The sequence below is a fragment of the Poecilia reticulata genome, chromosome 12 (assembly GCF_904066995.2).
Source record: "Poecilia reticulata chromosome 12, P_reticulata-male-v2, whole genome shotgun sequence".
Taxonomy (NCBI): Eukaryota; Metazoa; Chordata; class Actinopteri; order Cyprinodontiformes; family Poeciliidae; genus Poecilia; species Poecilia reticulata.
Window position 1 is genome coordinate 32,433,773 of NC_088841.1, and position 11,627 is coordinate 32,445,399.

Below are 11,627 nucleotides of genomic sequence, written 5' to 3' on the forward strand. Positions count from 1 at the left end.
AACTGACAGAAAAACAGCAAACAGAAGGAAACTGTTTGCTGTTTAAACTGTTTGCCTCTCCTTGGGCTGCCACCTTATCGTGGTGGAGGGGTTTGAGTGTCCCAATGATCCTAGGGGCTATGCTGTCTGGGGCTTTATGCCCCTGGTAGGGTCACCCAAGGCAGACAGGTCCTAGGTGAGGAACCAGACAAAGTGCAGCCCGAGGACCCCTATGATGAATACGAACTTTGGACTGCGTTTTCCCTCGCCCGGACGCGGGTCACCGGGGCCCCACTCTGGAGCCAGGCCTGGAGGTGGGGCACGATGGCGAGCGCCTGGTGGCCGGGCTTTTACCCACGGAGCCCGGCCGGGCTCAGCCCGAAGAGGAGACGTGGGTCCCCCTTCCGATGGGCTCACCACCTGTCCGAGGGCCAAAGGGGTCGGGTGCATTGTGCTATAGGCGGCAGCCAAGGGAGGGGACCCTGGCGGTCTGATCCTCGGCTGCAGAAGCTGGCTCTTGGGACGTGGAACGTCACCTCTCTGGTGGGGAAGGAACCGGAGCTAGTGTGCGAGGCTGAGAGGTTCCGGCTAGAAATAGTCGGCCTCACCTCGACGCATGGCTCTGGTTCTGGAACCAGTCTCCTTGAGAGGGGCTGGACGTACTTCCACTCTGGAGTTGCCCACGGTGAGAGGCGCCGGGCTGGAGTGGGCATACTTGTTGCCCCCATCTGGGCGCCTGTACATTGGTGTTCACCCCGGTGAACGAGAGGGTAGCCTCCCTCCGCCTACGGGTGGGGGGACGGGTTCTGACTGTTGTTTGTGCTTACGGGCCGAACGGCAGTTCAGATTACCCACTCTTCTTGGAGTCCTTAGAGGGGGTACTGGAGAGTGCCCCTCCTGGGGACTCCCTTGTTCTACTGGGAGACTTCAACGCTCACGTGGGCAATGACAGTGAGACCTGGAGAGGCGTGGTTGGGAGGAACGGCCCCCCCGATCTGAACCCAAGCGGTGTTCTGTTGTTGGACTTCTGTGCTCGTCACGGATTGTCCATCACGAACACCATGTTCAGGCATAAGGGCGTCCATATGTGCACTTGGCACCAGGATGCCCTAGGCCGCAGTTCGATGATTGACTTTGTCATCGTCTCATCGGATTTGCGGCCGTATGTCTTGGACACTCGGGTGAAGAGAGGTGCGGAGCTGTCCACTGACCACTACCTGGTGACGAGTTGGCTCCGGTGGTGGGGGAGGAAGCCGGTCAGACCTGGCAGGCCCAAACGTGTAGTGAGGGTCTGCTGGGAACGTCTGGCGGAGTCCCCTGTGAGACAGAGCTTCAACTCTCATCTCCGGCAGAACTTCGAACACGTTCCGGGGGAGGTGGGGGACATTGAGTCTGAGTGGACCATGTTCCGTACCTCCATTGCCGAGGCGGCCTATCGGAGCTGCGGTCGCAAGGTTCCCCTGGACTGGCAGACTGGGGTGGTGGTCCCCCTGTTTAAAAAGGGGGACCGGAGGGTGTGCTCCAATTACAGGGGGATCACACTCTTAAGCCTCCCTGGTAAGGTCTATTCAGGGGTCCTGGAGAGGAGGGTCCGTCGGATAGTCGAACCTCGGATTCAGGAAGAGCAGTGTGGTTTTCGTCCTGGTCGTGGAACACTGGACCAGCTCTACACCCTCAGCGGGGTCCTGGAGGGTGCATGGGAGTTCGCCCAACCAGTCTACATGTGTTTTGTGGACTTGGAGAAGGCGTTCGACCGTGTCCCTCGGGGGCCCTGTGGGGGGTACTCCGGGGGTATGGGGTACCGGGCCCTTTGATACGGGCTGTCAGGTCCCTGTATGACCGGTGTCAGAGTCTGGTCCGCATTGCCGGCAGTAAGTCGGGCTCGTTTCCAGTGAGAGTTGGACTCCGCCAAGGCTGCCCTTTGTCACCGATTCTGTTCATTACTTTTATGGACAGAATTTCTAGGCGCAGCCGAGGTGTTGAGGGATCCGTTTTGGTGGCCTTAGGATCGCATCTCGTCCTGTTGGCTTCATCGGAACGTGATCTGCAGCTCTCACTGGAGCGGTTCGCAGCCGAGTGTGAAGCGGCCGGGATGAGGCTCAGTGCCTCCAAATCCGAGGCCATGGTCTTGAGCCGGAAAAGGGTAGAGTGCCTTCTCCGGGTCAGGGGGTCGTCCTGCCTCAAGTGGAGGAGTTTAAGTATCTGGGGATCTTGTTCACGAATGAGGGAAGAAGGGAACGGGAGATCGACAGGCGGATTGGGGCAGCGTCTACTGTGAAGCGGGCGCTGTACCGGTCCGTCGTGGTGAAGAGAGAGCTGAGCCAAAAAGCGAAGCTCTCGATTTACCGGTCGATCTACGTTCCCACCCTCATCTATGGTCATGAGCTTTGGGTCATGACCGAAAGAACGAGATCACGGGTACAAGCGGCCGAAATGGGTTTCCTCCGCAGGGTGGCTGGGCTCTCCCTTAGAGATAGGGTGAGAAGCTCGGTCATCCGGGAGGGACTCAGAGTAGAGCCGCTGCTCCTCCACATCGAGAGGAGCCAGTTGAGGTGGCTCGGGCATCTGGTAAGGATGCCTCCTGGACGCCTCCCTGGTGAGGTGTTCCGGGCACGTCCCACCGGGAGGAGGCCTCGGGGAAGACCCAGGACACGCTGGAGGGATTACGTCTCTCGGCTGGCCTGGGAACGCCTTGGGATTCCCCGGAGGAGCTGGAAGAAGTGGCTGGGGAGAGGAAGTCTGGGCCTCCCTTCTGAAGCTGCTGCCCCCGCGACCCGACCCCGGAAAAGCGGAAGAAAATGGATGGATGGATGGAGAAGGAAACTGAACATGAAATGTGTTCATATGAATTTCATAGATAGTGGAGACCCTGGAAGAGTTTTATGAGAGGAAAAATATATTTTCACTTAAAGCAGGAACAAAGTCATGAATCAGAAAAAGCTGTAGTGTTTTAATAAACTGCAGATTAAGATTAAATCCTCTAGAGGGTGCCACATCTCCGCCTCTGGGGTGATTCAAACAGGAACAACTGGAAAAAACAGGAAACAGTTCAGAGAGAAAAACTCACTGAGTAAACACCCTGAGGATGAACACTGACTCCTGCCTTCGTCTCCAACTGAAATCAAACTAACTCTGAACAAGGAGAACAGAGAGAGAACTGAGCAACTAGACGCTGAAACACAGACTGCTGCAGGAGGAAAACAAGCAAATCATAGTGAAAGTAAGTTCATAAAGTTTCTACAGGAGAGAAAGTGACTTCCTGGTTTGACTTTCTGTCTGCTGTGGTTTCAGCTTCACTCTGAGACAAAATGGCTTCCAGATCAGACGATGATCTCTGCTGTCCGGTCTGTCTGGAGATATTTAAGGATCCGGTTCTTCTGTCATGTAGCCACAGCTTCTGTAAGGAATGTCTGCAGAAATCCTGGAGAGAGAAACCAGGAAGAGATTGTCCAGTTTGTAATAGGAGATCTTCTAGAGATCTTCCTCCCTTTAATCTGGCTCTGAAGAATCTGTGTGAGTCTTTCTTACAGCAGAGAATCCAAACAGCTTCAGAGGATCTCTGCTTTCTGCACTCTGAGAAACTCAAACTCTTCTGTCTGGACCATCAGCAGCCAGTTTGTCTCGTCTGCAGAGATTCAGAAAAACACACCAACCACAGATTCAGACCTATCGATGAAGCTGCTCAGCAACACAAGAAGAAGCTTCAGGAAACTCTGGAGCCTTTAAAGGAGAAGCTGGAGCTCAGGAAGAAAGTTCAGGAGGAGTTTGATCAGACAGCAGAACACCTGAAGGTCCAGGCCCGACACACAGAGAGGCAGATTAGGGAGCAGTTTAAGCAGCTTCATCAGTTTCTAGCAGAGGAAGAGGAGGCCAGGCTGGCTGCACTGAGGGAGGAAGAGGAGCAGAAGAGAGGGATGATGAAGGAGAAGATGGAGGCTCTGAGCAGAGAGATAGCAGCTCTTTCAGACACAGTCAGAGCCACAGAGGAGGAGCTGAGAGCTGCAGACGTCTCATTCCTGCACAACTACAAGGCTGCAGTGGAAAGAGTCCAGCGCTGCCCCCTGCTGGAGGATCCACAGCTGCCCTCAGGAGCTCTGATAGACCAGGCCAAACATCTGGGCAACTTTGCCTTCAACATCTGGAGCAACATGGAGACCATGGTGACCTACACTCCTCTGGTTCTGGACCCAAACACGGCTGGTCCATTCATCCATCTGTCTGGAGATCTGACCAGTATGAGAGGAGGAGGGAGACTGCAACTTCCTGATAATCCAGAGAGATTTTATTATTACTGCTTCTCTGTTCTGAGTTCTGAGGGTTTTAATTCAGGGAACCACAGCTGGGATGTTGATGTTGGAGACAGTGAAGACTGGAGACTTGGTGTGTTAGAAGAGTCTGTTCAGAGGAAGGGAAGAATAAAGTCTGGATGGTTGTATATATTGTTCTCTTCAGGTCAATACTCAGCATGTTCTCCATCAGCTCCTTCCACTCGTCTCTCAGTCCAGAAGAATCTCCAGAGGATCAGAGTGAATCTGGACTGGGACAGAGGAAAACTGTCCTTCTCTGATCTGGATACTAACACACACATACACACCTTCACACACACCTTCACTGACAAGATGTTTCCATACTTCGACACTGATAAAACCTTAAAGATCGTACCGATGAAGATCTCAGTGATGAAGCAGCAGCTCTGATGATCTCAGCATGAAGAACAAAGTCCAGATAAAAACTTATTGATCAGATTGAAACTGTGAGTTTTAAAAAGGAAACTGGAGATGATCTGATCATCTTCTTCATCTCTGATCAGATTCAGATTCGTCTCCAGGCTGCTGGAAGCAGCAGGGCAGTGTTAATCTTTCTCATCTGACTCTTTAGTCTGAGTTCAGCTCTGATTCTGAAATCACTCAGAGTGAGAGGTCTTGTTTTTTGTTCATCTCTGGGTAATTATTTCTGTTTTTCAGACAGATTTTTTTTAAAATGTGATTTTATTGAAAATGTGAGCAAAAAGATCCCAGGAATATGTTTATTTTACTAACTAAATAATTATGTTGCTGACTAAATTATTTAGCTCCAAACTGAATATTTTGTTTTCTTTTGTCTGATTTTGTTATTTTATGTTAAATTTATGAATAATTGTCATTTTAATCATTAAAATACCAAAACCTCTTCATAAGTTTATATTTTGTTCTAATGATGTAATTTTTAAATATTAAATGATCTTATGATCAGGACTTGAGTCGCTTTTTTTACCAAATAGATTTTTACTCTTTCTTGAATCATTTGGATGGAAACTTTTTACTTTTGTTTAAATGTTTCACTCTAACTGAAGTACAACTGTTGGCCATGAGTAAATATAACTGCTTAGGTTAATATTAATAAATCTACTAATTTAGATCTTGAGCCAAGATTGAAACAAGAATTTGAAGTAAAATAAACAGTAAATTGACTTTAATGTTCAAGTTAAACCACCTTCAAGTGTTTTACAGTGTATTTGGTTTTATGGCTGGTTTGATGTTTAATTGATCAAATTAATGAGACATTTTACATGTAATTCAGTTTATTAAATTGTTAATATTTACTGACAAAGTTTAAACAATTATGTGACTGCTGCCGATGACGTCAGCGTCGGGCCGGGGGGCGGGGCCAATTGAAGCAGCTTTATCTACGTCACGTTGCTGTTCCAGCCGACACCAATGCTCGCTAGCATCACAGCTAACATAATCATTTAGTAATATATTACGTGGGAGGTTCTGGGCTTTAATATCAACATTTGCTTTTATAACAGCACTATAAAAAATAGTCACTCAGATGTAAAGACTGTAAATCAATTTAATTCAAAAACAAGAGCGATCCAGAGAAGTCGTGTCAATTTTCACTTCCAAGCTTGTTTGATATCTTGCTGACTAGAAAGATACCAAGCTGGCAAACTATTGCTTAATAAAATGTATAAATCCTGAATCACTAACAGATAAACTACAGAAATTAAGACTAAATTATAAAACATATAACACTGTTCTGTTCACATTGTTACATTAGTGATTTGTAAAACTTGAGGGCAGAAGAGGAATTGATGTTTGAACTGAAATAAATATAAATCTGCTTCTGGTTTGTTATTTGCATGAGAAATTAAAATAATTAATACAAATAAATATATTCTTTGAGAGAACAAATCAGCTTCCAGTTCAAACCGAATACTTCAAAAAATATATAGGAAAATGTGTATAAAACAGTGATTAAATAGTAGCTTCATAAATATTTATATCTCAAATTAAGGTAGCAAATCAGATAAAACCGAACCTGGGTTCTGTTTAACCACTGCAGTACTGCGTGTCGCCGCTGGGTGTCGCTCTATCTCCATTTTATTCCTGCTAGTCTAACGGAGCAGATTAAGATCAACCTGATTGATCTACAGGGAGTCAATCATTGGTTGGTTCTCATCCTGTTTGTTGTCCTTCATCTTCTGAAAACATCTGTATGGTTTTGGTTTTTATTAAACTGAAGAACATCGATTTGTTTCAGCCTCATCATGTTCTGGTTGGTTTTTATTCTTCTAAATATCTAACAAATAAATACTTTTCATAAAGATACAAATGTAAATGGAATAGAAATTAAAACTGAGAATGAGAGATTCTAATGTTTTCATATTAATGGCATTGAAGTGTTTGTATTGGTTTTGGAATCAGAAACAAATATGTTAATATTGTTAATAATTATTTTAACAAGTTTTGCATTAAATAATCCAAAACTTCACGTTTTTAAATTCTTTATCATCTGTGTCTGAAAGTTAAACTCCAAACTTTTATTCTTCTTTTTGAAAGGAATTAAAGAAATAATAAAGAAATGTGTGACAAAGTGGTTCAGTTTGTGTTCACCACTTGTCCCTTATTCTTTCTCATTCACTTATTTTTATATTTGGTTATAATAATTAATTCAAACATTGCCATTTTGCTTCACTTACTATCCCGGGTTTGTTTGTGTTGGCATTATGTTGCAAGATCTATCTGTTTAGGTTAAAGTTATTATTTCTGGATTATGGGTTGAAGTTGTTTCAAGGAGTATTTACTTTTCTTTGTACTCACCATCATTTGTCCATGTAGATCTGCAGGAGTATGGGAGAGGCCGGCCCAGTACTTCCTGGTTAAATGGCTGGATGATGTCAGTGATTACCTTATTGGGTTCTACCAATTAGAGGGTTTTTCTTTTGTGTATTGTTTGTTTGTTTTTCCTTTTAAAAATAACCTTTTGAGTTATCTTGTATTTAATTTATTTTGCAGATAACTTTATTATGTAGGAGTTTGTAAATTGATTTGTAGTTTTTTGTGTTTCTTTGTGTAAATGTTTTTGACCTGTTCCTTGGTGGCTGTGTCCAATCAAGCACAGGTGTGGTGCCAGTTGTATATAAAAACAGTGAGCTTTTGGATGCTGGAGGAGAAGTCTGAGCAAAGACTGAATAAAAAAAACAATTGGAAGAAACTGAAGCGGTGGCTGGTCCTGATTTTCTGCTCACCTCTGATCCTTGAGCCTAAACTACTTTACAAAATGGAACTTTTAAATATTTTATTGGTAAATTTAACATATTAAAACTTTGTAGCATATAAAACAGATTCATTCTGGACATTTTGCAAACATTTGTCATCTAAATATTCATGAATTAGCAGTGAAACCTGGGCTTGTATTTTAAACGATAATCTCAAATATTCTGGCCATAAAGAGAAAATAAAGTAAAAACTTTAAAATAACTACAACCTTTGGCTTTCAGTGACATTAAACTTTAGTTAAGTTTAAATCCACATGCAGAATGACCTGCTTTAATGTCCACCAGGGGGCAGAGTTCTCCACACAAACAGTGTTTCTATCACGCTTCATAGATTCCAACAGGGATGCTCAAAGTGGGGGTCGCGGGCCAATTGTGGCCCTCGAATGGACTTTGTTTGGCCCCAGGCTGTGATTGTAAAGTGATGCCAATTTGTCTATCAGATGGTCTGTCTAAGGTGAGTTTTAACTCCACTTTCTACTGGTTTCCACTCCTGACTGGGTTTTCTCTCTTTGAGCTGCTAGACAGAACCAGAACTGGGCCTGGTTCTGGTTCTGGTTCTGGTTCAGAGCTGCAGCTCCTGATTTCAAGCAGGATCTCTGATTTTCTCTGAGTTGTCATCTGTAACTCAGACAACCAGCTGAATTTGCTCCCAGTTTTATAGTGGAGTCAAACTGGTACATTTAGTCTGAAATTGTTTTAATGAAACAAATCAAAGTTCCTTGTGAAGTAAATAAATCTACTTGTTGTTCATCTTTATTTTTGGTTCAGTGCTAAATGTCTGTGTTTATGTAATATAAATGAACTGAGAGTCTCTTTAGAATCACTGCAGCTTTTCCTCTTTGGGTTGGTGGCAGGATTTTGACCTTTGACCCAAATGTGTCTTTTAGTTTCTAGTAAATCTGTAGCAAATGTCTTAAGTTGTTGTTTAGCCATCTGGGAACCTAAGTTGGGCAATTTAGAGAGGCCAATTAACCTAACAGTCATGTTTTTGGACTGTGGGAAGAAACCGGAGTACCCGGAGAAAACCCACGTATGCACAGGGAGAACATGCAAACTCCATGCAGAAAGACCCCAGGCTGGGAATCAAACACAGAACCTTCTTGCTGCAAGGCCACAGCTCTACCAACTGCGCAACTGTGCAGCCCCTCGGTAAGTAATCAGAAGCAGAAATGAAGAATCTTAAAGGAACAAACTGACCAATCACAGCCTGTGTTGCTGCCATGTGATGAAGCTCAGCCTCAGTGTCTTTATTGTTTTCATGCTTCCTGTTCAGTGAAGCTCTGGTGAAACTAAAAGGAACCGAAGTGAAGAACAGGCCAGCAGCTCTGATACTTTAGGAATATTTACTATATACACTGATTAACTTACCCAGTAATCACATCATTTATTAATGAAGCAGAAACTTTATTTGGTCTCATGTAGACAGAATCAGTGGTCGTCACTCAGCTATGAGGCAGAAACACAACAACAGGTTTAGACCTGAGGAGCTGATCAACAGACTCTGAATCTCTGGATGGAGCAACATGAATAGTTGATCTTCATCACGTTTTTCTCTCAGACATCAGTTTGAATTAATTATGTTTCTGATTTCTGCCTGTAGAGAAAATACTTTTCAAGGTTCGCAATGAGTTTGTGGAAAGAGTTTCTGAGGAAATCCTGAATCAGCTCCTTGATGGCCTTGAGGCAGATGGCATCTTTAAACGTTCAAAGAAAGAAGAATTTCTTCAAAAGGACCAAACCAGAGCAAACAAGGCCCGGGACACCATCGATGCTGTGATGAAGGAAGGACAGAGAGCCAGTAGATTGATGATCAAACGTCTTCTCAACATAGATCCTACCCTGTCCAACCAGCTGAGTTTGTCCTCCGACTCCTCTGATTTAGGTTAGTCCCTTCACCAATCATGACTGGGTGGAAGTGAACTCATCCAAGAGTGACCAATTATAACAAAAATAAATGGAGCATTATGGTTGCACTCCACCTGCTGGGCTGTAGGTCAGAAACTATGGAAAAGTTTTCCTGTAGATTGGCAGGAGGCAATTCTTAGTGTGAAAACACTTTGAATGTTCAGCATGATGTTTGTAGTCCAGTCAATTTATTAACAAGCAAAGCGGTACCATAAAGCTCCATGACTCGTTTTCTTCATGGTTTGAATGTTTCATGTTTCTTCTGAATAAAATCCTCCTCATGGTCTATAATTTGAATGAGTTCTTTGTTTAAACATCCTTATAAAGAAACAATCAAATTAAAATTCAATCAATTGAGTCTTCATTTTTTCAAGTGTTTCATCTTGTGTTTTTATCTCTTTGTTCAGATTTTGATGATCGATGTCAACATGACCTCAAAGAGTCTCTTCTGGACACGTTCCAATCTATCTGTGAAGGCAATGCAATACGTGGAGAGAAAACCTCTCTGAATGATATTTACACAGAGCTCTACATCTTAGAAGGAGGAACTGCAGGGGTCAACCAGGAACATGAGGTCAGACAGATTGAAACAGCATCCAGTAATCAAGGAACAAAAATAAACCTGGAAGACGTCTTTAAACCCAACCCTGGTAGAAAGCAACGGATCTGAACAGTGCTGACCATGGGAGTAGCTGGCATTGGAAAAACACTGTTAACACAGAAGTTCACTCTGGACTGGGCTGAAGGCAGAACCAACCAGAACATCGACTTCATATTTCCATTCACTTTCAGAGAGCTGAATAACTTGAGAGAAGAAACTTTCAGCTTAGTGGAACTGATTAATCACGTCTTTGATCAAATTAAAGACGCAGAAATCCGCAGCTTTAAAAAGTTTCAGGTTCTGTTCATCTTTGATGGTCTGGATGAAAGTCGATTTCCTCTGGACTTCAAGAAGAATCCAGTCCTGACTAACCCTTCAAAGTCCACCTCACTGGATGTTCTGCTGACAAACCTCATTATTGGGAAACTGCTTCCCTCTGCTCTCCTCTGGATAACCACACAACCTGCAGCAGCCAGTTTGATCCCAGATAACTCTATTGACAGGGCCATAGAGGTCAGAGGGTTTACTGACCCCCAGAAGGAGGAGTACTTCAGGAAGAGATTCAGAGATGAAGAGGAGAAGGCCAGCAAGGTCATCTCCCACATCCAGAAATAAAAAAGTCTCCACATCATGAGTCACATCCCAGTTTTCTGCTGGATCACTGTGAAAGTTCTGGAGGAAATGATGAAGACCAGAGAGGGAGGAGAGCTGCCCAAGACCCTGACTGAGATGTATATAGAGTTCCTGCTGCTTCAGTTCACAATCAAGGAGGAAAAGTATGAAGAAGGAGCTGAAGAAGATATAGAGAACAAGAAGCTGATTGAGTCTCTAGGTAGTCTGGCTTTAGATCAGCTGCTGGAGGGAAACCTGATCTATGACAAAGACCTCAAACGGTGCGCCATCAACATCAAAGATGCTGCGTTGTTCTCAGGAGTTTTCACTCAGATGTTTAAAAAGGAGAGAGGACCGCGCAACATCTCCGTCTACTCCTTTGTTCATCTGAGCATCCAGGAGTTTCTGGCTGCCGTCTACATTGTCTGTTACTACCCAATAGTAAGTCCCGCCCACTCCTCACAACTATTTGGACTCACTACTGCCCAGTTCTCTGTCCAACAGGTCCGGAAAATCCCCAGAAACTCGGGTCTTACCCTAGAGATAGTTTGTGGAGGATTATCTCTTTAAACTGGGGTCGGAAAGGACTCGTCTAGCTCTGACTACCTTCGATCCAGAAGTTATGACCCTTTACAGTTGAAGAGCAATCCGCTGAGTAGCCCTCACAGCGGCATAACCCCTACAACCACTCCTGTTAACGGTAGCTCCTCTCCTAAAATAATGGCACTTGTTAATGGCTAGATTAGATTTAGTGACTTAGATTTAAGTCCCAGGGTCATTATTTTAACACTCACCAGAGGAAAACACAAAGCCACCCTTTTACTAGAATTATGTATGTTGATTTTACTACACTTAGGAGAACCAATAATAATCATGACTGACACAATTAAACTCACTGTTTACAATTCTCATTAGAATTTTAGAATTACAATTTTATTAAGCAAGCTTTAGCAGGGGCATATGACAACAGGTTAGATTCCCAAAAGTTAT

At 44.2% G+C, this 11,627-nt stretch overlaps 1 protein-coding gene across 1 annotated transcript; it reads left to right on the forward strand.

Annotated features, from left to right (window-relative positions):
* The first annotated feature begins 3,255 nt into the window (after positions 1–3,255).
* Positions 3,256–4,757, forward strand: LOC145554375 (nuclear factor 7, brain-like). Its single transcript, XM_081613963.1, has one exon. It carries the CDS (start codon positions 3,288–3,290, stop codon positions 4,674–4,676), a length of 1,389 nt encoding a protein of 462 aa, XP_081470089.1. The 5' UTR covers positions 3,256–3,287; the 3' UTR covers positions 4,677–4,757.
* Positions 4,758–11,627: the final 6,870 nt, after the last annotated feature.